Below are 27,844 nucleotides of genomic sequence, written 5' to 3' on the forward strand. Positions count from 1 at the left end.
ACATCGGTTTTGAGCCCGTATGCTTCCCTTTCGATAAACCGTCCCTATTGGTTCGTCGAACGAAAAGTGCTCTGCTAAAATGCTCGAGTGCGGGAGAAGTTGTTCGTAACGTCTCAGGCAAATATTCAAATGGACTAATTTGTATGCATGTCACCGACTCCCATGAAACAACGAACCGTTACCATGGTAGTGTTGGAAGGGCTCATAGCGGTGATGTTCGTTTTAAGCAGTCACGAAATTATCGTCTTCATGCACTAAACACATTGTGCAAATTATAATCTTGCTCGCGTGGCAATGGTGGGCAAGAGACAGTGCTCCTTGATCTTCTTCTTCGGCTCCTTCTGATAGATTTCCAAATGCCGGAAAGAAAAAAAAACATGATCTTGTACGATATCGATTTTTTTACTACCCGGCCCTTTTGTTAGTAAACATACTGCAGCCAGATGTTGTACGGTCGCTTCGGAATGCCACGTGTTCCATCCGATTCGCGCTGCTGGGACACTTTTTTTCGACATGTCCATTCGATGTCAGAGAATTGGGAAAACCTCGGGAACAATGGATTGTACAATGACCTATTTTTTTTGCTAGAATTTGAAAATTTATTAACAGCGCGACCCACGCCCGACGGCATGCTTTGTTTTTGTTTACAAAGTAGGTTGTTCGCGCGCCGGCGTTTGGAATGCTTCAATCGTCTTCCCCGGGGCTGGCACGACGTGAAGCGCGCATGCGTTTGTTTTATGTAAAAGCCAGCGAGGTTTTTGAGCTTGGCGTTTTAGAATGGAAAGTTTCGGTGGGCGAGGGGAAACGCTTCGGTAACATTCCTTCCAGCAATTTCTGTCTTTTTCGTTCAGACGTGCGTTCTTTTTGCTCCGCCGTGGTCCGGCGAGATGGTGATTCAAAACACGCCAGGCGATTAAACAAGATGGTGGACCGCGGGTCGATATATCGATATAACCATGGTTACCCGCGTGTTTTCCTGTTTGATGTAGCACAATCATTTTTTTATTCGTAATGTTTTGATGCCGCGAACGCGATCGTTTGATAGTGTTGGAGAATTGCGCAAAGAGAAGGGGGATTTTACTTTCGATGTGTGTGGCGCGTGGACTAATGTTGTATGTATACAGGCGCTTGGAAGGTCCGCGATGCAGGCAGTTCGATCGAATCAGTCAAGCTGTGCGGACGCACCGCAAAGCGGTCGCATCCGAAAGTGATAACAAAAAAAAAAAAACAAACAAAACTCAAATTGAAAAGCAAAAACCAATTATTAATAAACGCTACGTTTATCACATATGCTTCGAAAGCATTGCCATTTAAAAACAGAAAAACCACTGTGACTTGAAAACTTTGTTACTTTGTGTAAGTTGTGAGCGTTGTCAAGTGTTGTTTGCTTGCTGCTTTCGAACCGCAGTGTTTTTGTTTTGTCTATCGATCCACGACCCGCCATCATCGACGCAAACGTCAAAATTGATACCGTGGCTCCTTTCTGCCTCGGGGGAATCGGCATTTCGCTGGTAGCGTTGTGAAATTCTTATCACTAGAGTGTAATCAAAAGTGCACCGACCGGCGAGGTGGTGTCGAGAGGTGTAAGAGTCCTTGTGTGCGGCCGCACATGCTTGGGACCGAGCAATAAACCGCCCAATCGATATAGTTCGTGTGCTGTTATGGGGTGTTGAGGCGCTGTGTAAAGGTCATTATGTAAGACAAAGAAAACGAAAACGGTAAAGGCAAAGGGAAACCCCAAAACAGTCACGCATGAAAAGAGCCTCAAAAAGAGTAGTAGGTGAAAATTAGAAAAGAACTTCTATTCGCAGAACGAAGAAACACTTCTTCCATCAAAACAAACCAGACTCCGTACGAGCGCTTTGTTTTGCTTCCGCGAAGGGTGTGCGTTTAGTTGCGTCAGCAAAGTGCGTGCAGGTGAGATAGGACTCGTTTTTTTGGCGTTAGAGAATTTGTCTTTGTTTTTCGACAATCGAACGATTCAAAACAAAACAAGAAACGCAAAGGGAAAGTGCCAAGTGGTGGAAACGCATGCTCGCGCGCACACACACATACAAACTTTGAAACATAAACCCAGCGCAACAAGGTGCCTGCGCAAACGGAGAGGAAAAGTGTTCCCTTTCTCGCTTGCCCCGCGTTTTGTGTATGTCAGTAGGTAGCGAGGCAGTCGCCATATTGGTTGTTTGGTCAGAATCAAAACAAAGGAAATCATCTGATTCCGCGGGACGCAGCGAAACGCCAGCTTACACACATCCAAGTACACTTTGCTGCAAAAGGCAGTGTTTGAGCGTTTCGAACGCGCGCGCCTACGTCATCGCAAAAGGTTTGTTTTGCTGTGTCGTGTTGTTTGCGCGGCTGCGGAAAGAACGTTAGGCAGGCGAAGAAACATTCGCCCGGAGGTATTTATTGCTGGCCGTACACTCCAGTAACTTCTGGGAGACAAGCACGTTCCGGTTCGTTCCTGTGCTGAATGCTGCACTTCCTTGCTTCCCTGGAGGAACAAGACAAGCAGAAGGGAAACTAGCGAACGAACGAGAATGATGATATAATTCAGCTGACGATTTTCATCATCAGCCCAGTTGGTGTTAGTGACCGTGGGAGCAGTTAATTTCGATAACTTTGGCGAGAAGTTTGAGGTGGAAGGTAAGTGAAACGTTTCCATATGTTATTTTCCTGGCTTTGGTATGTTAACGGTTCTGCCTTGTAATATTATGATGTAGTAATGAACTTAAATGCAAAACAATTAACAAATCGTCTGTCTTTCAGTGGGCTTAATTGACAATTTTTCATGTTCTTAATAGACACACTGTCTGAAAGCATCCCTCCCTTTTGAATGCAAAATAGGGAAACGGAATGGTCTTTGTGTCCAAAAATATAACTTGCACTTTTCGGAATTAACCGCAGGAAGTCATTTGTAGCTGAGGGGTGAGTTGAGAAAGCTTGGCAACGGGATGCATGAACAAAATGCAGCTAAGTGCTTTTTATTTGCAAAACGACAAACGCATCCCGAAGGAATTTGTGGTCAATATTTGTTCGTACAGCAGAAAGGTGACTCATTCTGACACAAATTTACGAATGGAAGATTGCTTCGTTTGGTCGAAAGAGGCTCACAAATCAAATGGTTTGATTTGAAAAACCAAAAGGTTTTTAATATGTTTCCCGGTGGATGTTTCATATGAGTGTGCCTTGTTACTTTGTTACGAAAACCACCCACCCTTCCTACGCCAAAACATTGATTGTAACATTCGTACACAAACACAAGCATCGCATGCAACTTTGTTGTTTGTTGACACTCGGCAAAACGAACAATACTAGTACGAATCCTATCGATCGCAGTTGCGCAATGCCGAGAAGCCACCACCCCTTCCTTGTCGTGTCCTTTCCAGGTGATGTATCCTTGAGCATTTTCCTTTTCTTGGCGGGGATTTCCTACGCGATGTTTCTATCTTTCATAACACCCCTCGCATCAGTGAATGCAAAACTACAGCAAAGGTTTTCTTGTGGCTAACACAGGAAGCAAGGGAAGCGTAATGGTTTGGCAAAGATTCAAGAGGGTTTGTTGCGTAGCTGTGTGCGTACGCTTCCTTCACATAAGACTATTGCAGATGTTGAGCATTGGTGCAAAAAATGTCAGAGGGTTTGTTTGGTCCCCCATCTAGGGGAACTGAAAGAACGCACCATATCCGAATACCAAACCCTTCGCATGAAGTTTCCAGATGTAAAATGTGTGGCAGTAGGTTGCGCGCGTGCCAGGGACTGTCTTGTTGCCAATAGGCCGGAAGCAGGTGCTCCCCTATTCCATCATTTCTCCCCTTTCGTTGCTCCATATGTACACCAGAATTGCTAGGGAGAATGATTCACCGATACCAATTTCGGTACAGGGTTTGGGTGGAGGGAGGGCGTCAGCAAATAAGTTTAGCATAGAAATGATCCAACTAAAAAAGTCAAAGGAAGATGGGGCGAAACTAAGAACCGACCCCTCTAATGCATCTTTATTTCGTAAACAGCAATCGTCCTTGTCGCGCATTAATGGATCGATAAATTATGTTTCATGTTGTACAACAATCTTCGGGGGTTAGTATTGTTGTAAGATATTCTAATTATAAATTGATTTTTGTTCTACTTGGAATATAGATGTACATATTGTTTCCTGAGTGAAAAAATACTTAAGCATAGACATAATCTTACACTTGCTAGCCATGTATTATTTGGAAGAAAAACAATACGTCAGGAGCTGTCGCAGAAAAAGCCACGATGTAACTTACGCACTGCCAGTGTTTACAAGGCACAATGTTTGGTCGTCCCTTCCCGTAGCCTCTCTTGAAATTCGCTCCACCTTTCTACATCCCTCACATTTTACCGATCCTTCCAGTCAATGGTGCAGGATCCAAAACATGGCGTCTGCGCAGACTCGGGCAAAAGGTTTGGAGTTTGTTTGCGTTTTCTACCGGCAGTATTTACGCTCCATTCTTTTAAACCCTTGGGTGTTATAGACGCCTTTTTGTTTCTGAACTGTGAAAGAAGTATAAAATATATAAGTATGTATTGACAATTTTTATTTATCTCAATTATGATATTTATTGGATATTTATAAACCTTAATCGTAATGTTTACAATCATATGCCACGTGGATCTCTTCGACCATAGAGACGATTTTGCGAATCCAGCTTTATATTTAAATTGTTCAGTTTTGCCTACCCTCCACGGCCACATTGAGCGGCAAATTTATGATAAGATTTAGCAACGGGGACCATCATGCCCGAGTAGTGACACTGCAAAACTGGACTAAGGTAGTGGGATGAATGAAATGATTAAGTAAAGGCACATAGAGAGGGCTGGAAAGTGAAGTAATTTTACTATCAGCTCCCAGACGACGCCACCAGCGTTTGATAATTGGCAAAGGCATGTCATCTTTACCAACGAGTCATCGGTGGAGGGGAGTGATGGGAGGGTGGGTGGATGTTGTGTGTGTATGTGAAGGAGTTCGAGACGGTCCGTGGGTAAACAGATACGGCAGAGACAGAAAAGTAGGTAATCGTTGATAAGTTTGTCCGCGATGGGTCGACTTTTGGACCGCATGAGAACGAATGTTGCTGAAGTGCGATGAGAAAGTGTGATTTCGAAGAATTTCTGCTGTGATTGCCATAAATAAGAGGGAAGCTTTACATTATGTCTGCTTAATGATAGTAACTCAAAATGGTACTATCAAGTACACGATCGCTTGCTTATCATGTGAAGTCAAAAGCTAGCGATGCAGAATGTTAAATCGGTGAACCACATCGATAGTGCAATTCAGGAAGTAGCTCAGAACTTAAATATATATTTATTAAACCTTGATCGCATCAGCCTGTTCTCTTTTTATTTCCTTTCTCTATGCAGATTGAATCATTACTCCACAATTTAGCAGAAACGCAGCGTTTTCTAACTTGAAGTTAAAAATAAATTGGATATTATAACAAATAAATAATTGACAAAAGAGTTAATATTCTTATAGTATTTTCGAAAAAAAACCAAACCTTGCTTCAAGTGAAAGTATGAAGATTATTTTCCATCCCCTTTTTTGTGGTGTTTCCCCTGCGGAGATTTCCCCTAAGTAGGAATTTTCCAGGTGAAAGTCCTTGCTGCCAGATGAGTGCAATTGATTTTTTATTTCAATAAAAGTTGCAATAACAGAACCACCCATTCCGCAGTCGGCCACTTCAAGACAGCATGGAACGGTTGCGTGTGGTAAATTTATGCTCATAAACCGGCGAGTGAAAGTGTTGTTTCCATCGCATCAGTAGAAGACAATAGGTTCTGCATTTTCCTGGATACCCAGGATGCCTGCGGGAAAGAAGGAATTGGCCCGGTTTAACCTGCGGAGGCCAGAGGGACAGGCTAGAAGAAAGCCTTTCGCGAGGTCATATGAAATAAAAGGGGGAAGAAAATGAGAAAGGGTAGAATAAAAGCGTAAACAAATTCGGTTCCGTAAGAAACGAGGTTAATATCTAATCGCATTGTTCCACGGCAAGTTTCGTAAGCTTTCTTTCGTTCCTATGCCCGCTGGGAGGTGGAAATCTTTTGTTCGTTTTCGCTGGGGTTGCAAGAACTAGAAGTAGGAAGAAGTCCCTGCGGGCAAACACCGTCCTCGGAGCAGAAGCCGCAACAGAGAGGAAACCCAATTTGAAAGGGGGCCAGAACAAAACATCACCAAACCATCCATCTGCGGAGTTTCGCGGTTTCCCCTAAAATACGAGCGAAGTTTGAAAGTAGGGTAAATTCTTGCACATCCAGAACTACGGTCCCTAGGATCTGGCTTGAACATTACATAATATAATGCACGCGGTGTTTTATAATCCAACAGGTTTTTTGAACATCGCGCGATGTGGAAGAAGAGTAAGAATCGGGAAAGCATTTTTCCATCCCCGGTTTAAGAAACGTCCTTTTTTGTTGGTCCTTCTATCGCTGGTTTGAGGATGATTTGCACTTGAAGCCACTGTGATAGAATCTTGTCGCTCTTGCAAGAGGGGGAAACATTGCTTTGCAGCGCGGTGCATTCTTACCCCAGGACGCCATGCGAAATCTCCTCACCGAAAGGTGCAAGGGTGTCTTACCCCCTAATGAAGAGTTTTCCTGGAAGGATCATACCTTTTTATGACGAAAGGATATTTTGCCCCAAAGCAACTTAAAAATGTTTCAGTGTTTGAGTTACGTTACGGGCTTGTTTAAATATACTTTACTCATATTTGTATCGATTTTCAAGAAAAGTTGCAAAATGCAAATTGTAAATTGTCTACTTCATGAAATGTACCGTGTGCAAAAGTTCTAGGACATTTTTATGAATTATATGAAATGTTCTTTCAAGTAATTGAATGGTAGGAATTATATTTATTTTTTATCCAAAATTCTCTTTCATCACATCCCTCGCGACATGCAAGAAGTCCCCATTTTGCTCATCAAACCCCTCGTTGTCAATTCCGTGACTCGGTTTAGTTCAGGGTTCCATCTCGAAAGGGGATGGCGTGTCGTAAATCTTGTCTTGTTTCTGCAACAGGACGTCGACCCCTGCAGTTGTCTGGTTCAACACGGGTTTTCCTTGACGTGGGGTTCATAAGAAGCAAAGTTTTCCACACGTGTTCTGCTTTTATTTCTTCTACGAAGTTGCAGTATTTGGGTGAACTTAGTGAAAATTCTGTTTCTGAGTCGCGGGTTTCCAAAGCGCGTAGGGGAAAATTGTACGTAATGGAAATTTATATGCTATTCATTTTTGTTTATCAAAGTTAGTTAAACTTTTCTTTCCTTTTTCCTTTCCGTCGAATTTGAATCGCCCTTTTATTTATATGTTTTCAAATACATAAAAGCAATCAAAAAGAAAATCGTTCCATCGACAAACTTTATCCATTCGCCGGACGAGAGGTTTCGAATTTCCCTCGGTTCTTCGTTTTCCACCGATGTTTTACCGCCGGTCCATGCCGCTCCAGCTAGCTCAATGGGACCATGGTGATTGTGTCTGTGTGTTTGTGAGTGCGGTGGCCGGATCGTATATCGCCAACCTACCTAATGAGGTTTATTTATAAATTAGCGTGAGTCGACAAGACAATTTCGCCCGTCGTCAATCATTCGCTGACCGTAAATGGCTCAATTTTTGCAGACAGTATGAGGCCAACCGTGGGTAGTTTTTTTTTATTTTTCCTTATTTCCGTTCTCATCATTTTTTTCCACCAAGTTAATATTTGTGGTTCAATAATAATGATAAGGTAAGTTATCTTTGATAGGATAAAAAACAATATTATACCATAACCATTTCCAAACGTTGCTCATGGTTTTAAATTGCACGTGTCCTCATGTTTGCTGAGGTATGGCGATATGTTTGGCACGTTTTTCCTACCTTCTGAAGCTAAAAACAAGGAAAATACAAACCTTTGCTTTACTACTCACGTTATTCGAGTGGCCGGATCTAGGTCCTACCGATCGTGTGGCAAAAATGTGTCAAATCGACACTTTCCCACCGGATCCCCGGGTCAATGCCAACTGGCGTGTTGCGAGTTCACAACGGTACTTAGGTGTGCAGTATGCTTGGTTAGCTCGAATTGCGAGGAAAAACACTCATCCGGGTCACTGGACGAACGTCTTACGATTGACCGGCAATTAAAATGCGACGCAAAACTGTGTCGAGGAGGATGTCGACAAATCACGATATGTTTCGCAAGTTTCGTTTTTTATTTTAATTTGTCAGTTTTTTTTCCAGTTGCAAAAGTGGATTCTTTTCCCATCGGTTTCGTAATAAATTGCTCCAACTTTTGAAGTTGATGGTGCGTTACTGATAACCTTTACGAAATATCCTCGAGAAAGAAGCCTCTGCGAGATGCGTCCTTACTTTAGTTGAGTAGCGAAAAGGTGACCGTTTCAACGGCATCAACATCATACCCTCGCTCGTTCCTATCGTCCATGATTTTCTCCTTACTCCAGCCAGCGATGTTATCGAATACGTCCGTTCATTCATAAATTGCGTACACCCACGGATAGCGCAAGGATGGAATCAAAACAGCAAGGATACAAGGTCTCACCCACGGAGCGTGCGTCACAACCGTCTGCCGTCATAACAGAGTTTTCCCTTAGTTGGTGAGGAAAGCTGGTGGGGCCTTTATGTGGTGTTACGCGTGGGATGTGATGGTTCGTACGTCCTTACGGCTGTTTTCGCCGGAGTTTCCCGTTTATTTGCGTGGGCGCCCTACCACCCATTGGTCGACAACACACAAAAATCGATCGGCATCCAATATGAGAAAACAGAACAGCTCCACTTGAGCTTTTTCGCGGGCGGAAAATTCCATCACACACCTTCGAAGCTTGTCGGTGTAATCCTATCCAGTCACTTAATTGTGCTAGACGTTGTTTCTCAAATTAATGCGTCTTATATGCCACGGTCGGGTATTAGCTTAATTTAGCTTAAACAGTGAAATATGACCCGAATCATACGAGTTTTGTTTTTTTAACAAGATTGAAGCTTTGGTACGATTAAATGGATACCAATAAGGTAAGGAAATAATATGATAAACTAATTTACCATCCCCATTTCCCTCAGGGTTAGACAATTGAGCATGGTTCAACTTCTGAACAAAACAGAAATGATAATCGATGGAGAAATTGGATGGAACACAAAATCAAGTCCTGCCAACAACAAGGGGCGTCCGACTCCTTTTGACAAAATTGTTATGTATTTTTCATCGGGGAGCTTTTTATGCTGCGCGTGGTTTCTGTCGATGGCGTTGTGGTCTAATTGAATTTTATTTTTAACTGTGATCGGGTCCAACCTTTCCATATTGCCATTGATCGTACCTTTGCTTGAGACCTGATGCGTAATATTTTTTTTTTCTTCTCGGCAAACCGGAGTGGGCGTCCGTGGTCCAACGTTCTAATCATATTTTGATACCTAAGGTGTTGTCACGTTTGCCGTTTTTTGGTTCGTTCCCGCTTTTCCTTTCCCTGTTTTCTCGTTTGGTCGTTTCTTAATGCTGGTTTTCTTTGCGCTGCGTAGGGTGTGTTTCGTTTCGAGCTCGGCTGTCGACTTAGAAACGAATCCTTTTCGGTGACGATTACGCATTATGATTATGTGCTTCCTAGCTCGAAGGTCAGACGGTGTTATTTTTAAATCTGCATTCTACTTTTGTACGTGTTTTTGAATTTATTACTCGGAAGAAGTTGTTTGCGAGCGTTTTGCTTTGAACTCGAAAAGTGGTAAACAATGTTACTTACAAAACATTCCCTTTTTCGCGACGGGTGAGATTTTTCACATCGATTTGTTGTACTATCGGTCGACTTTTGTTGTTGTTATTCCGGTCGCAAACATTTTTGATTTCGTCAATGGCTTTTGATTTCGTCTATTGGTGGTTTCGATCGTCAGGCCAGATGGAGAGAAAGCAGGACGAATAGAAGAATAAGAGGTTAGGTTAGGGCTCATGTAATTGAAAACAAATACTGCAATCCTTATTACGAATAACAACATGGGTTTTGGTGTCTCCAGCGATGGGATATTTTTTAAGGCTGCCGTTTGATTTTTACAACTATAACCAAGGAATAAAGACTGTATTGATTATGCGAGAAATTTGTTCTACGAAGTGACAATAGTTTCAATCGATAGATATATGCTAATTTATATCATCAGGATAATAAAATCCTGCGGCATTCTCCTTTCGATGTCGTTAACTGAAAGCTCAGGTCAAAGAAACAAGCAAACAGCCCGCAAAGCCGTTTCCACCGATGTTTTGTGGCTTTGTTCTGCTCACAACTTTTCTCGATGCCAGTATCGAAACTAGTACGTGTTTTCCCACTTTACGTCCCTTCGATCAAGCCAACAACCGCCCACGAACGACGACCGCCGATAAAACGTGTTCGACGTGAAGGCACGTGTACGTTTCGTGTGTTCCTGTTCCGGGTCATAAAATCGGGTGCCTGAATGCATCCATTCCTCCTAATAACAATATCCAGGCGTGTTTTAGGGACGTGCGATCGATAGGAATTTATTTCCCTCCGGAGTTTTCCACCGGACCAGATTTAATTTGCTTTAAATATTGACGAAAATCGTTCGTGTGTAACACTTTCGGCAAGGTGTGTCCATTGGTTTTCCATAACGATTTCACTTACCATAAATACAGCGTAAAAGCGCTCGTACGTCCGATAAAGAGTCATTTGCTCAATCGATCGATTAGGTACGTAAGCTTGAAGTGTACTCGTAAAAGTGTTTGTTGCGGGAAGACAAACGAGGCAAAGCACCACTTAAAAGGCATCGATTTCCTAGCTACAAGCAATTTATCACTTTTAAAATGGCTTTTCAAAGGGCTTTACTTTAACATTATTGACGTATCAAACGTATGTGTGTTTGCTGTTATTCGAAAACATATTAAAAAGTGCAAAATGTATAATATTACATAAAAAGTTTAAATTGAATCTTTCCTTGCTGAATTGGTCTGGTAAAGCCCTGTATTGTTTACCAACGTCGAAGGCAGAGGGCAACTTTGCGGCTTTTTTTTTCTCGTCTATTTTGTTTTCATCCAACGTCACGCCACGTTCTCTACCAAGCCCCCAAGAAGAATGTATGTATTTTTTCTCCCCTCCCTATTGCGAGCCACCCCCTTCCGATCGCGGACCATAATGCTCTCCACCAGTTGATCACCGATGTTGTTGTCGTCTGGCTACTCGCGGATCGCCCTGCGGGAGATTGCTCTCAAATCTCTCGTCATCTCGCGGGGGGTGTTTTGCGGTGGGGCGTACGGTGTGGCGTTTGTTTGCACTTTGTCCAACCCTTCGCGCCTCATATCTTCCACCCCAACCACTTATCTCGACGCGCTATCGGTGTGATAAAACATTTCACTCACACACGCACACGGTTCGTGTTTCACGAATCGCCTATCGGAACCAGATCAAAATAACAAATTGAGGCAACTGAAAAACAACATCAAGTTCCATCGAGAGGTCCGTCCGAGGCGATGCGAACGAGGGTACGTACCCGAGAACTTTACCCGCCGCCGGTTGCGGGAGGGGGAAAGGGTTGAAGAAAAACAAGTTGTTTTCGATTTACAAAAGGGGGTTTATTTCCGTTGGACAGTGACAAACCCCCCTCGATGACGTCACACTATTATTGTGCCGTCTCAGACTAGTCTCCCTCTTAAAAGACAGCCTCACTACGAAGCCATTAGTTTGGTTTGCTGTGAACCGAGCGTCTCATTTTGGGATTTTCCCACTGCATGCAGTTTACGAACGGCGATCGCTGGGATGGAGTTGTTGTTTGTTTGCGAAAGGGATGAACAAGAGAAAAAAACGATAATTCCTTCCTAAGAACACTCTTCTAATGATCTGTTCCGGATGTTTTTTGAGTTTCAGACTCCATTTCTGTGGGTATAATTAATTTTCGCTAGTATGGAGTAGGGTTGGAAATAATCTATCAACAGTATTACTCATCATGCTGCTGTATTACAGGAGATCGTTCTGTTCAAATCTCCGTTTGCGGAAGGAATGTATACACTGTCATAACCTATGTTTATTTGTTCAGTCCTAACAGCATGTAATGTTTCTAACTTTTAGCTAAAACCCAGCTGATTTCAGATGAGATAAGGCAAATTATTTGTAACTGTTTATAATAAAAGATCATCATTTTAAACACGTTTCACTAGTATGCATGTTTTCGATGATAATTTCATTGTATTATAAATTCAGTTCAACAAGGGTTTCATAATGGTTGATTGGGTTCAAATCTAAGTAAAATTACGACTTTTAAAATATGGAAGCCGAAGAATACTCTACAATTAAAAATATGTCATGTATTTTACACCCGGTTTATTGTCGGTTTTATTATACCCACCGAACCGGTTTTTGCGGAGTGATCAAAATTACCCTCGCACTGCCACCTTCCCATATCTCATACCTATTTCGCAAAGATGGAGGTAGAAAGGTTTCCGATAAAAATAAACAACGATCAAATCTGCCAAGATCCTTTCACCGTCTTTGCTGCTTACGTGAGGAATGTTGAATACAAAAAAAGGGAAACAGAATAAAGTGAATGCGAAGTGGTGAAACGCATAGAACGTGAAACAGGTCTCGGGCTGCTTGCGGTAAGAATTTCGGTGAAAGGAACCAAAACTGCCCCTTTTTTCTTCCGATCGTGCGAGATCACAATTTTGGCGATGAAGTGAAAGTAGAAACATGTTTATTCCATTCGGCTGGAAATTGTGTTACTGTTTTTATTCTTTCGCATAAAGATCAACTTGGGGGTTACAAAAAAAAAAAAAAAAAAAAATTATCGTTCCCATAGTACTTTCTGGGTTGTAAAATATGATGAAATCGGAAGTTGATATTGCACTATCTCGTGGCGGGGCGCTCGTTCGTGGGAAATAGGAACATCAACAAACAAGTGGAAAACAAAAATCGTAAAAAAATGGTCACATGTAGACCGAGGGGGGAGGGAGAGGGTAGTCGAGCAAGAAAAATGGCAAACCTATGACGAACTTAATGGATTTGTTTACGGCGGGCAGGACTGTTCGAGCGGTTTGTTTCGCTTGCGCCTGAGCCTTGTTTCAAAACAAGTTCTCGACGCGTGCGCGTGTGCTCTCAGGAGGGATGTTTGTGTGTGTTTCAGTTTCGGGATATGTTGGAGGGAATGATAAGGTTAATAACGTTGGAAAAGAATCGGCAGCGAGTTGTTGTGTTGTATCATCAACAATATCGGCCATTTGTTGATTTCTTTTCCAAACGTTCAACTGGTGTGTGTTGGTGTGATCCTTGTCGATTTCATCCGGTACGCAACGCCAGTTTACGATCAGCGTGACAGCAAAGAGAGGGAGAGTCGGTGTCGAAGTCAAAAGTTGAATGAATAAATAATGACGCCAAGCGATCGCAAATCTTGAAACTTGATCCACGGAGCAGAAACACTCGAGAATGACCAAACATTTTTGTTTTTTGCATACCTAACGTTTGCCCTAATATGTGTGTGTATGGGTTTGGCAAGTCACCCGCTGTAGAAAAATCGTTGACGGATTGTTGAGGCTTTTAGATGTTGATTGGATGCCAGAAAACGACACGCACAAGTCATCCAATCACCATCATCATCTCCCGTTGAGCACTCACGAGTCGGCGAAGTATCGCGTCGCCGATCGCGCTTTGCATGTGTTGCGATCGTACAGGATGAAGGATGCAGCGTGGCACGTGGGACGGTGGAGGCGCACGGTGGTCGACGAAGGAGAGTGCTTCGCTTCGCGGGCCGGGAGATCGCGAAAGGGACTCATCTCGATATGCCGATTTGTGTGCGTGTGTGTGTTTGTATGATTGCATGCGTAAACAATGGCCGCGTAAACCCGCGGCGGTAAACACGGCGGATAACCTGTTCGCCGTGGCAGGTTGCGGTTCGATGTGTATGTGGGACACATCTTACTCAGTCATTCGGTCGGTCGTTCGGGTCGGTTGGTTGATCGGGCCACCCGCGAGAGTCAGTCGGTTACGGACAGTGATAAACAAAAGTCGCACGCTTTTCGCGGTACGCAATCGCGCCTGTTGGTGTGTTGGTTGGCTAAAAATAAATAAATAAATAGCATAGAAAAGTAAACAGTTTCTCTTTCGAAGCGAATCGTGTCGCTTGGGTGTGCAAGGAAGCGTTCGAAAGGAGCTTTTGGGTGGACGAGTTTCAAGGCTATAATATGGAATGTTTCGAATTGTTTACGATTCTTTGCAAGATGTGCAATTTGTGTGATCAATGAAACTGTTGACTAGTCATTCATTTTCTGTGATCGTGCAAGTGTGTTCGTGTCACAACAACTTGGGAGTCGTGATAGAAAAAAAATCCTAAACGTGGCCCAACACGTGCACGTCTAATGCCTGCCGTTCTGGTCCCCGCTCTGATACAACGGGCGCCAGCGATAATTTGCTGCTTACGTACATATATACATCCCACAATATCGAGTCGCGATTGGAGGAACCATATACCGTGAACACGCGCGTGACACAAGGGTGTGTTTGTTGTGTTTGCTTTAAATTTATTACTCTCGCCGTTTACCACTCCGCCAGAAAAGAGTGAAACCGACTCGATCATTTCCTGGACCCGCGAATCGGAATCCATCTAATGTAGCACATCGCGTTTATCAGCCGTTTTTGCTGACGTTCCTTCGCGCTCTCGCGACGGTTTATCGCTCCCGTGGGAACAGTTTTCGTTTCAGTTCAGTGTTCAGTTTCTAACGAACGCTGACTTATTATACATCCATTTTCTGCGTTCGCTTAGATGCATACTGTTTTCTTAGTTTGGCTTATGTTTATTTCAATGTTTATCAGACATCTTTGCTTTTATAATCAATGTTTCTTGTTTCTTTTCAACTTAGCAAGCAGATAACATTTTAAAAAAGGGTTAAAATAAACGAGTTCAACCAAAATCTAAAAGAAATAAAAAACACGAGATTGATAACTCATACAACTGCAAGTGAAATATCAAAAAACAAAACCAAAAAAACACAGCAATTAAAACCCAGAAGTGCCGAAAGTGAACGAATACCATTCGACGGCGCCCCCGGTTCGAGGTTTTATCTTATCAGCAGTTTCACGGCCGTTTCGGCCAAAACTCGCGGTACTATCTGTATTTTCGAGAGTGTGTGTGTGTGTGTGTGTTTGTTAGTGCACGAGTGAAATTTTCGAAAATCGAGAGATATCAGCATCGTTATCTTCGTCGGTGAAGTGATCTTGTACAATTTTGGGAAAAAAGAGGAAGAAAAAGCTCACTATCAACCGCATTTCCGCTTGCCCCGGGGTGGTGTTGGTGGTGTCATCATGTGAAGCATCTCAACACGCTTCACACGGAGCTCCTGTGCGAATGTTTTGAAATACGCCGAAAGGCATTAAGCTTGTCGGAGGACGAACAGAAAAAGAAGCGAAAAAGGACACACAAAACAGTCGGATGTAAGTGCTGCATTATGTATACTGAAAGGGGATGAAGTTAATTAATGAATTTAACAATTTATCTCATATAAGGAAAAACATTCAAACTAACTAACTATCGGTCATTAAAGTTCCACATGAAACAGAACGGTGACATCAGCACAGTGTATGTTTTTTTGATTTCCCAATAGAATTGGCCACTTTTACTATGTAAAAAGAATGCTTACACCAGCGAAAATACTTTCGGGGCCAAATTTAGCGATGGGCGTTCTAGCGCGGAACGGGTATAGTCACCCACCTGGGAGGCAGACAACAGTCGTCGCGACCATTTACGTCAACCTACGGGAAGAAATGTGATACATAAGATACTTTGCGGTGACATTCTTTCTTTTGAAGCGTCATCCCCCCGTCAGATGGCGCTTAGCGAATGATCGCGAACGGGTGATCATTCACATTTTCCTTTATTCGCTTTTTCCTCTAATACTTGTTACTAATACTAATTGTTACTAATAACCACATGTGAGATGAAATCGTATAGAAGACCATCACAGAATTGCTTGATCATCGGCATTCGTCCGAACGATTAACGCCAAGCCGTTGCCGCGTGTATGAGTTATTCGCTCGGGCCCCGTGAGTTTGTTTTGGTCCCCGAGCCAAAGCAGTGGCAAGATGGCGTTTCGATGTGTCCGTTATGGGCGAATTCTGCGAGATGATGGGACTAGTTCGTCTGTTTCTAATTTCGTAAACAAACGTCTATTTTCTACCGTCATTTAACAACTTACCGAGCAGTTCACAAGGGAGCGGTACGTTTGGAATACGGTTGGTGGTGCAAAAATAAATACACACGATTGAATGCAGCACAAACACCACGCGCTCATGATTTTGATGGGATTCGTACAGGAAGGCGGAGGGGGAGGGGGGGGGGGGGGGATGAGAAAACCGCGACGGGGTTTTGGGGTGTGCGATAACATCGTGGCCAGCAACGTGTGGTCGTCATTCGGCGCCTCCGTGTGTGCGTTTGTTGATGGTCGTGGTCCGCGGCCATCGGTTCGCCAGCAGCTCCGGTCTTGTGCGGCCCACTGTGCGGTGTGTTAATAAACTTTGACAAGGTCGATTTGATTTTACTACACGATAGAGTGGTGTGATGCCCCCGCCATCTTCGCTGCTTTGGCCCGATTCACGTTATGACCTGCTCCGAAAGTAGTATGCCCATCTGATCGTAATCCAGCTTCAACACACCAAAATGTTGGTTGTTGGTTTCGGTGATCCAGTTCGCGAATACTTCTATTTTATTTGGCTGCCAGGTTTTTTTTTTTTAACTTTTGTGATCCCGCCGATCTAATAAAGTGTTGATCTGCTAAGGTGTTTGTGTCCGAGCAAAAGCAACAGTGGGGTGGGCACGAAATGTTAAGATTTTTTCGGCACACAGCATCGAACGATCTTTGGCTGGCGAGAGGATCATGGTGGTATTCGTTTCGTTTGCCCCACAGGTTAAGCTGAGAAGATTGTAGACTGAACGTTGTAGAACAACCTGTTTCGCGGCCGACGGAATGCCGAGGTCGGTAGCACAGCCTTCTGAATGGAATGGGAAACGTAAAATTAGATAAAAAGTTCCATCGGACCGAAAATAAAATATTGCTAACGAAAAATCTCGCACAAAACCGTCCGATGAAGAATAGTTATAGGCGCTGAAAACAATGTTTAGAACCTCATAAAAAGCTCAATCGAATGGGAAGGTATCCGGAAGCGAATTGTTTATGGCTGAAATTTCAATTCTCAGGGTCAGTCGGGGGGATACAGGATGTTCTCGGTTTGGGGTTCATTTTTTGGATGGGGCGCGTGAAGTAGAACTTGTTCTCAACGTTTGAATCACTGGTGAATGGCCGATGGTGAACTTTTCCAAACGATCACTTAAAGGCGTTAATTTGACAACGGAAGGGAGCCGCTTTTGTAAACGGTTGTCGGTCTAGTCTCCAGTCTTTTTCTAGAACGTACACATCATAAAACATATTCGAGGACTTTCCCATACTCATCAGTTGCTTTGGCGGTGGTCCGATAAGGAATTCTTTAATTTCTGCGATAGTGAAGTAATCTGTGTGGTGGATTTTCCTAATAACTTTTACTACCACGGGATCTTCCAAACGCGTTGGTTCAAGTGGCGGTTGTATCTGGAAGGAGGACCGGGAGTCACGTCGATAAGATTACGGGCGCTACAAAATTGCAACTCAGCCACTGGCAGGAGTGGGTGGAAGATTATTGCTCGCACAATCATCAGATCACGACAGTGGATGACTGTACCAACACAGTTGGTCCGAGCAGGGAGTATACACACGCTCAAGGGCACTATGAAAATGATCGCGCATGTGATGTAAACATACCCATGCCTTTATTTAGAGAATCAGCTGTTGGATTACCCTACCGCATCTTCCAGACAATCTTCTAGTTGATTCATTTTTGCTACTCGTGTTTTCGCTATTTCTACCAAGCTTTTTTGTACAGATTTGTTGGCAATTTATTCACCTAACATCGCAACACATCCCTATCGAGTGAAGCATTGAGGAAGGATCAATAAAAATGAAAAAGAAAACAAACAAACAATCGTAGTAATCGGCGAATCTTATCATCAGGCATTGTTTTCGATCGTACGGTAGATTACTGATCGCTCGTAATCTATCCATATCCCTCTTGCAATCAAAAACAAGCCCCTTGCAAGATACGGTAGGTTGACCCAGTTCTCCACGAAAGGTTTGTTTTGGTTGTGTCTTTCTGTAGCGGAGACCTTGTGCTACGTAAAACATTATCGATGTTGTACTTTGTGCATTACAGTTGGAAATGAAACATTTGAATGTGCCTCAAATTTGAACAATCCACTTTTAATTGGACCACCAATAATGAGCGGGGCATCTGCTGATCTTTCTGCATTGTAACTTGCTTTTTCAAACTAACACTCTTCGCTTGGGACTTCTTCCGGGTTTTCGAGAACGATTCATGTCGAATTTAGCCACCGGAGATGGTTGTTGATTGCTTTTTTTGAGCTCCAAGCATACCGACACACACCACCACACGCTACGCGTCGATCCAGCATTCATTTCAACGTTTTTAGCGTCCGAAAAGCCGGTTTGTTTTCGACTCAAACTCACGGGTGGTTCGTGGTTCGAAGTGTAGCATCAAGTGGGGGTAGAAGGTGGAAAGCACATAATGCTGCGCTTCGTGTGCCACACTAACACCATTGTGTAGCAGCTGGTCGAAAGGCCAGAATACGGCCCCGTGGCCTACACACGTGCCGCCTCCCTCCAGTTCTTGCGAGAGAGGTTAGTGCGGCCGAAGGAGAAACCTTGAACTTAACCGGCCATGGCTTGACGGATGTGTGAGGGCAAGGGTGGTGGGTGGTAGAGGGGAGAAGAGGAAGGGGAAGAAGAGCATGGGAAAAATGGCAAGCCAAGCGGAACCCACCAACCAACGAGCCATTACTCAACCCTTGGGTGCAAGAGGTGTGCAGTTCTCATTATTGCCCTAAAAGGCTTGCTAATCTACCCGGAAAAAAGATATTCATGAGTATTCTTTCTTTGAAATAATCTATTGTCTTCACAATCAAAGCCAATAAGACCAAGGACTTTCGAATGAATTTAGTGTTTTTGTAAACATAAAAAATCAGAAACACTTTTTTTAAAATCACTGATTTCATCAACCTATACATAGATCGCTGTTTGTTTATACAAAGCCGAAAAATACCGTGAATTGGAACTCCGGATGTACGAGAAGATCCGCAAAATAATTTCCCAATTTTGTATATGCAATTCACGCGGCTCCGAGGTGGAATTTTGCTGATGGCTATTACTTCTCTTCCCGGTAGACAGCTTTGTGTTTTACTCTGCCCTCTCCCGCGGGAAGTCGACTGCTATTTTGGGTGCGAATAAATGTACTTTTTTGTTTCGTTTTCCAACATCCGCCTTTGGGCCGTCGATTGTGGTTCACGCTCGGCTTACGGAAGGGGTTGAAAATATAAGGCAAAAAAAAATATATTAAAAAAAAACAAGAACCGCCGGATCGACCCGAGATCGGAGTTCTTCCCGATGGTGTTACCATATGGTTAATGTTTTGGCTGCAGTCGATTGAATAATTTACCCCCGAATGCGCCAAAGCGGGATGCCACAAAGATGTTTTCAGTTTGTTCCTTCGATGGCGGTTGCCCTTTTTGGCCTCCGTCAGCTTGGGATGCAAATCATCGGCTTGGCAACTTTGTGCAGGTTGAACCGTTTTACACATTTCTTGCATGATTTAGCAATACTTATTTGTTACTTGTTTGGCGGTAGAAATGGTTCGCAAATGACCGCACCCCGTAGGTGTTCAAAATCACGCAAGGTGTAAAATGTTTCAGCAAAAACGGTCGATGATATCTGGTTTCCTAGAATCCCAGCAATCCCCGGCGAGGAAAGTCTTTGTGCCTTCATCGCGCATAAAGTAGTGCAGCTTATTTATATCGCTTTTGCACACATTAAAGCAAATGTGTAGAACTCATTTTAGACCTCATAAAAATACGACCGACTGAAAATGGTCGGTCGTAAGTTGAAAGCCTCAGCTTTACAGTGACGCTTGGCCAACGAGAGGGGATAAACAGGGTTTGTTTGGGTGTCTAACGCCGCTGATCCTCGTCGGCGATAATTTCCTCTCGCCAAATCTACGTGGCTTCCCGGTGATAGTAATACAATTGCACCGAGGAGAGAATACTAAACCGCGGATGATGCGAAAGAGTCGCGATGTTTGTAAACATCTCGTTCCGCGAAGCGAACGATCGTAAACCTCACGGAACAAATCAAAAGCAACCACTCTGACGTAAAGGCGGCGAAGGAGGATCCTTTCTTCTTTTCCCTTTTAGGGCCCACTTGCACCGCTCTTTATAGTGGCTTGGTCGTCGGTGTAGCGACGAGATTAGCTTGCGCGGAAACTATTTTTAGCAACTCGTATGTAGGACACGTTTGGAAGGCATTTGTTTTCGAACCTGTCAAGTGAAGAGGAAGAATGTGTTCAACGGCCGGCGATGCCCTGATCGATGATCGCGACAGCCAAAGCAAAAGAAGAAGAAAAATGACCAACCGATCTTGAATTTCGCTCGCCGCGGCTTTCATCGGTTTTCGTGTGTGCCACAAGAAATGGAAATTAATTACATCCTAGCGCAAACATTCATGTGGGTTAAAAGGTATAATTTTCCATTTCATCAACACCTGGTATTTCAAAAACTGTTTTTTCTTATTGCATATCTCACCTCGTAGGATCGAAATTTGCGGAAGTGCCAAAAATATTCCAAAGTTTCCTTGTGGCTTTCTTAACAGGGAAAGAACCATGGCTTACAACCACCACCACCACCATCAGCAGCTTCCAACATGCCCCTGTTATGTCAGCTGGTTGGCGTGTTTCTACTTTCGATTTCGGAAAATGTATTTTTAGAAACCGAAGGTGTGTTGTTTTTAGTTTTGCATTTCTTTCTTTTTTCAATCAACAATTCCTCCACACTTGATACACATCGATCGGTATGCGTATGTGTGTGTGGGTGTGGAAATGTATCAAATTCGATTTGCCGAGTAAATAGTCCAATGCCAGCGAAAGAAGACCCGATCGTAATGTGGCCACATTCGTTTGTCGAGCAGTGTCGAGAGTTAAATTAATGCTCGATGCTAACACGTGGCAAGTCCGTTGAACTCGATATCAAAAGTTGTAATTGGGTTTGCCCTGCAATGGGGTGAAAAGATGGGGTGGGTTATTTTGGTTACACTCGCTGTTTGTTTCTAAAACTTTGTCGCATATGAATGTTAAAAAAAAGTCAAAAATAGCATTTTCCAATCTATCTTGAGCGTAGTTTTGAAATGTAAAAAGCATACTTAGGTTCGCATTATTGTGGTGTGGAAATTTGAATATTCAATTGAAACAAAAATGAACCTACAAAAGATGTACCCATTAAGGCTTAATTTGGCTTTTCTCTCTTATTTGTAGATTATCGTAACAAAAGGTCGTCTAGAGAAAAAGTCTCTGGGTGAAGGGGAGCATCCAACAAGCAGGCGGTGCAGCGTTGTTGGCCAGTGTGCAGCTCGCGGCCTTAGACCATGAGCAGCTTTGGCGGCTCGCAGAACGGAGGCGGCCAACATCAGCAGTACATCATCACGACGATCGAGTTTGACGAGGGAACCGTACCGGAAGTTAAGGAGGAACCGTTAACGAGTTTGGGGGACGGGCTCGGCCCGAACCAGCAGCAACAGGACCAGTACCAGCAGACCTCCATGATGGACGCACTGAGCAGCAACCCGATGTTGACGACGGCCTCGATGCCGATTCCATCGCGCAACGCCGGTAACCACCAGCGAGCGATGGCGGGTGTCGTGTCCGATCTGGACTTTGCCAGCGAAATGATGGACCATCAGTTCCGGTCGAGCCAGCTGCACGATGTGGGAACGTTCGAGAATGGTGGCGTTGTTGTCGGTGGTGGAGTAGGAAGCTACCCAACGCACGGAGCAGGTGGAGGCGCTGGTGGTGGAATGTTGACACAGAACGATGGACTCTTTTCCCTGCCGAGTGGTTGGGACTGCATGGTGCTGACGAGCGATGGCATTGACGTGGGAGCGATGAACGTTCCCAGCCTGCAGATGATGGACACTTGGGCTTACGTTTCGCCGTCGTCCACCGCGTCGTCGGTGACACCGAACGATGGTTTGCCGCTGCAGGACACCACCACGCTCACCATGGTGACCACGCAGTCCGGTGCGATGCCGGGTGGTGTTGGACAGCAGGCGATTGGCCAGCAGATGATGGATGAGTTCTACCCACTGGACGATTTTGGCGATGGGCTTCTGTGCAATGATCTGAACACGATCGAGGGGCTCTTCCATGACGACATCACACTTCTGAACCAACCGCTCAGTCAGCAGTCACCGAATTTGAGCGGTGACAGTGGCATTATGCCGTCCAGTCTACCACAGCAGCTTCTAGGTCGTTCCGGTGGGCACCTGCTGGCCGGCGGGATGACGCTAGCCAACGAAAACACAGTCGGCAGCGTCGGAAGCAACAGTGTGTCATCCGGATTCGGTGCTAACGATGGTGGCATTCAGCTGCTGCTGTCTAGCGATCCGATGGTGGCGGCCACCTATGTCAACATAAACAGCAACAGCAACAGCAACAGCAACATTCTGTTGTACGACGAGCAAACGCGCATCTCCACGTCACCGTTCGAGGTTTACACGAAACAGGAGCCAGGTAGTGCGGTTCAGTCGCCGCTGGCATTTTCTCCAAGCAGTCACGGCTCGAGCCCGTCTACTAGCGAGGGTCACTTGATGGTGCCACAACAACAAGGCGGCCCAAAGACGCTTCTTCAGCAGCAACTGCTACAGAACTCGTTCAACAACAACATCAATAATCTCTATAATAACGGTGGTTCGCCAAGCACAACACCGACCCCGTCAGCGACGACACCGACACCATCTACGACGCCCGGCATCAGTGCCGGAAAGCTGATCAAAAGCTCGGTCTCGCCGAGCAGCAACAGCAACAGTAGCACCAGCACCAATAACAACAACAATATCGAGTCGATCAAGAACCAAAACATCATACGAAGCAACGGTGATGGAATGGACACCAATCAGTCGCAGCAGATGCCACAGCGTGCGGTCCGCCGTGGGCTCAACTTCAGCCGGAACAGTGGCAACGTTGGTCAGGTGCAGCACAATCCGCGCTACTCCACGCTGCAGCAGCTGCTGATGAACAACACGAACGATCGGCTGATGGCGGGCAATCAACTGCTCGGTCAGTCGGTCCCATCCGGCTCGGGACTGCTTAGCCCCGGCGGAGGACCGTACTCCGGTCGCCGGATGCTAGCGGGACACCACTCGGCGGCGGCGGCCGCAGCAGCAGCAGCCGGTGCCGTTTCGGTTGGTTCCAGTGCCGGCACGTCTGGAACATCCTCCATGTCGCGCCTTTCATCGTCCGCCCCGACGCATATTTCCGGCTTCGAGCAGATCTGGCAGCGGCGTGAACCTCGGCCGCATCTCCTCTCCACCGGCAGTCTGGCCGAGGCTACCGGTTCGACCTCCTCGCTCAGCACCGGAAGCGTTCTCAGCCCGGAGGGACCAGACTACTCGCACGACGAAGGATACTCCGACGATAGCGAACACTATGAAGACTACTCCAGTGGGGAAGGTGGGTAGTACAACGAAGAGACAGCATAGGGGCGTCCCTTCACCTCTTCTTATCTTTGATTATCGGTTTTTGTAGATTCCGACAGCGAGGACACTGGCAAGGTTTCAACAAGCGCCGGCAGCAGCAAGGCAAAGCGCTACTTCTGGCAGTACAATGTGCAGGCGAAGGGTCCGAAGGGGCAGCGGCTGGTCATCAAAACGCAGGCCGAGGATCCGCACGTTCTGAACGCGGTCACCGATCCAGTGTTTAGCCCACACTGCTCTGTGCGCGGCATCAAGGTTGGTTGACGGTGACTCGTGACTTCCTTTTGTCGCACTTTCCAAGTAGTCGGAGGAAGTTGTTGAGTATTTGGTTTTTTATACTAATAGTGTGTGGATTGCGAGTTGGATTTTATAAACAAGAAAACATATCTCTTTTTACCGAAAAGAAGAACAAGTCAGACGAAAAATGTTTCAAAACCAAACAAAACTGTGAAATGAAAACTAACCTTTTGGATTCCTCTTCTTCTTCTTCTTCTTCTCTTTTCTTATTTCTCTTTCTCTCCATCGCAAACACCACCACGTAAAATGCATCCTTAAAATCGCAACCGATCGATCGTATACTATTCATATACACTCATACCCACGGACATAATACAAATATAAAATACGTACATCTACGGGAAAATAACGTGGATCGTATAACGGTTTGGTTAATTCTCTTAAGAATCTTCGTTTGCAGCACAGTGGCAAGGCGCGGAAGGGTGACGGTAACGACCTGACGCCAAACCCCCGGAAGCTGCACAATATCGGCAAGGAGCTGGACAAGTTGGGCCGTGTGATCAACGACATGAAGCCAGTCAGCGAGCTGCCCTTCAATGCGCGCCCGAAGACGCGCAAGGAGAAGAACAAGCTCGCATCCCGGGCCTGCCGACTGAAGAAGAAGGCACAGCACGAGGCGAACAAGATCAAACTGTACGGGCTGGAAACGGAGCACAGTGCGTAGCGTTTTTATATATTACTTACCCAATCGTGAGACGTTTAGTTCGAACACCAACCTATGTTTACCCATGCTCCTTTCAGGACGTCTCATGAATGGCATTTATCAGTTGAAGCAAATTTTGGTTGCGAAATGCAACAACGCCGGTACACCTACCGAACACCCGGAAGAGTACAAACAGCAGTTGGAAACGTTGGTTCAGACGTCATCCAGTAAGTATTTCAGTATATCTACTACGAACTCAGCATTATTCTAATCATCGCTTATCTTTTTCTTATTTCGCGCAATTAAAGAAATAAAGATTGCTGGCAATTCGACCGAGTTCGTGAACAAAATGCTCGAAAACGTACGAACGGGGAATAACACTAGTATAGATACGGTACTGGAGCACTTTTAATTTGTTTAGTGCAAATCAAGAAGGCTTTGAAAGCTGAGTACGAGATGAAGAAGAAAAGCGAAAGAGCAAAGGTGACGACGCTACCGGTCAAAGGCATCCATGAGACTGTAAGATAAACACGGAAATCAACCATTTACCTTCGTTTGTTGAAATTCATATTTTTTAAAGCCATTTTTATATATTTCTAAAACGAAAAACTACGGTTTGCAAAAGAAGCACACAGTGTGGCACACAAGTTACACTGAAAACGCTCTGGAAAGCGGGGCACATTTGTGAAATTAATACCACCTAAGGCATATTTCAAACATATGTATTGCATACATTTTTCACTACCTTATAAGAGAACAACAACCTGAGTGAGCAAACCTTGAAGGGAACGTGAGGCGAAGCAAAGATACAATCCAATCGAAGGTGGACAAATTCGGAATCGTGACGGAGATGAACGGAAAGTAAGAAAGTATGCAAATGATGCGAAAAATAATACGTATATCCTGTAGCGTTAAGTGAATTTTCACTTCTCTTTTTCAAAATTTCTAACTATCACTTTCTTCGAAAATTGAGCGAAGTACAGCATTTGAAGTTAATTTTTACCAGTTCTGTTCAGGGGAAGCTTTTCCGAATATTTTGTTTTTTCTTTCTCTTAATCTATCCTATGCATAAAGTCTTCGTTAGAAGCACACCGACAGAACACACATAATCTTAAAATCTATCTACACAACGCAAACAATATGCTGCACCTTTTTTCTCAAAGCTGATGAAATCAACTTCACGAAATTAAAACATAAATCTGTGTAAAAACTTGGTGATCGGTATAACCAGTAACAATTAACTGAACAACACGGACTGAACTGTAAGCGCTGCGTTAAACGCGATTGAAATGATTATAATTCGTGCCACACATCCATCCAATGACCAAATGAACGAAGAGTGGAATGAGGTATGCCACTTGAAGCATACGCAAATAAAACAAACAAATTATCATCTAAACTATCCATACCAATAAACAGACACACAAATTTACAAAGAAAAAATAGAATGAAACGTGATGCTCAGGTACAACAACAAACAAGTACATTTGAAATGAAACGATGTAATGGTTTAACAACTATTGTTTTATTTTTACTAAACAATTGTTCTCAACCTACATATGATGTATCTTGGAAACAAACTTAACTCAGTGATGGAGAAGAAAAAGCAGTGGGGAAAAATGTCGCAAAGTCTGTTGAAACCATTCGAAACATTTTAATTGGGAATTCAAACAAGTATGGTAAATTCCATGGTGGAAGAAATGAAGGGTTAAATAGAAAGTGACACAAAAAAAACAAACTCTTAATATTGTGTTTGCATACGAATAATATAAACATACATGAATCAATGCCCGATGGATAAAGATAACATATGTACCTAAATACGCTGACAAAAACAGACAAAAATGATATACTATACGCTAAATGCTATATTTTATTCTTTTCCTTAAGATTGTGTGAGTATGATGTACATCCTTGTAGGATTCAGCAGGAAGGATTAGTAACGTAGGGATCAAGTGTATCCGGAAGATAAAATACATGCATAAGAAAGGAAAAGAAAGGCAGAAAAAAAAAATCAAATATGTCACCTAGATGAGTAAGAGCAACACCGTAATGTACTATTTTTATATCTTTTATATTCCTTGTAATATTCACATTTCTCAAGTCATGTGTTAAGTGCGTGAAGCGATAGGAGAATCGACGATTCACTATATTTTCCATTTACCCCAATTTTCATAATAATAGTAGTTGTTTAAGGAATTTTAGGCACCTGTTTGATCCAGGAAGTATGGTTTGCGTGGCAAGTTAAGGTAATTGAAACCAGAGGGTTGGCAAGTGAGAAAAAATCAAAGCAAACTGCGGCGTTCGCGGACGGTGATATTGATTGCTAATACCATGTACCGTTTCCAATTTTCTTTCGCATCGATAGGTGTTGGTGTAGGTGATCTTGTCGGTCCGGTCTACTGCTTTAGAGTTTAGAGAGCCTTTTACCAGTTGAGTGTAATGCTGTTTGTTCTGTTTATCCTAGGCACTAGTTCCGGAACGGGTAGTTGCAGCATTGCACAAGGGAATTGTTCGATATGGCGAACAGAAAATCTCCGGGACTAGGGATATCGAAAAGAGTAGACGAAAGAAAGTAATTTGAAAACAGCGCAAACAAAACCAAACAAAGAAGAATTTGAAAAGAATTGGGCAAACATTTATGTTTGGCCCACGCAATGAGATTGCAAAATACAAGTTTTGTTTCGATTATTATTTGAACACACAAATGTTTGTTTCGCTTATTTCTTTTTAGTCAACTTTCCACAGCATACTTAATAGATTTTGTTTTGCACTATTTTTCTTTCCCTAATCGTCAGTCGCGACGGAAAGTGTGCGAAAAGTGAATGCCATAGTTCTGTAAATTACAGAGTCAATACGTAAGACAAGTGTAACATTTTTTTTGTCTTTTCGAAGCAAGACAAGAAAATAGAAACCTCAACCTCGGCTGAAGAAAACAAAAATACATTTATCGGAGATGTGGTGGTTTCAACTGCAATTAATTAAAAAGTGATATTTTTTCTCTTCTTTGTACCTACTTGCGACCAGCCAAACTGCATTTACCTGAAAATTTTCCCTGGAAACCCCTTGTTTGGTGTATGGTGTGTAAGGACACAGAACTAACGAAACTATGCAGACCATTTATCGCTGATGGAGTTGTTTTTGGAAAATACTTGATTGTGAAATTTCAATTTTACGACCTTCAATTCGCCATCAGATCTACTGTGAGCTCGGTTCGAACGCAGCAGTAAGCAGTAAACCTACAAAACTACAAACAATCTGTGATTTTCGTTAATATTATAATGAAGATTAGTATCTTCTGTTTCGCTACATT

The 27,844-nt window shown here is 43.8% G+C and overlaps 1 protein-coding gene across 3 annotated transcripts; it reads left to right on the forward strand.

The window, feature by feature from the left end:
• Positions 1-1,165: 1,165 nt before the first annotated feature.
• On the forward strand, positions 1,166-27,481 carry LOC131271138 (protein CREBRF homolog). 3 transcript variants are annotated; one of them, XM_058272527.1, is made up of 7 exons: positions 1,166-1,356; positions 14,838-15,408; positions 21,376-23,568; positions 23,644-23,846; positions 24,274-24,544; positions 24,630-24,758; positions 24,840-27,481. In XM_058272527.1, the coding sequence occupies exons 3-7, from the start codon at positions 21,486-21,488 to the stop codon at positions 24,941-24,943; spliced, it is 2,790 nt and encodes a 929-aa protein (XP_058128510.1). In that variant the 5' UTR covers positions 1,166-1,356; positions 14,838-15,408; positions 21,376-21,485; the 3' UTR covers positions 24,944-27,481. The 3 variants fall into 3 exon arrangements, with proteins under 3 accessions (XP_058128510.1, XP_058128525.1, XP_058128517.1); XM_058272542.1 differs by having other exon boundaries at positions 24,289-24,544; XM_058272534.1 differs by lacking the exons at positions 1,166-1,356; positions 14,838-15,408 and adding an exon at positions 2,588-2,643.
• The last annotated feature ends 363 nt before the right edge of the window (positions 27,482-27,844 follow it).

The sequence above is a fragment of the Anopheles coustani genome, chromosome 3, assembly GCF_943734705.1.
Source record: "Anopheles coustani chromosome 3, idAnoCousDA_361_x.2, whole genome shotgun sequence".
In the NCBI taxonomy this organism is placed as follows: domain Eukaryota; kingdom Metazoa; phylum Arthropoda; class Insecta; order Diptera; family Culicidae; genus Anopheles; species Anopheles coustani.

Bases quoted from the DNA above. Each gene is read 5' to 3' on its own strand.
- LOC131271138 (XM_058272527.1), top strand. From the start codon at position 21,486: ATGAGCAGCTTTGGCGGCTCGCAGAACGGAGGCGGCCAACATCAGCAG. The intron at 23,847-24,273 runs GTTGGTTGACGG...AATTCTCTTAAG, and splicing joins GCTCTGTGCGCGGCATCAAG to AATCTTCGTTTGCAGCACAG. The intron at 24,545-24,629 runs GTGCGTAGCGTT...TGCTCCTTTCAG, and splicing joins CGGGCTGGAAACGGAGCACA to GACGTCTCATGAATGGCATT.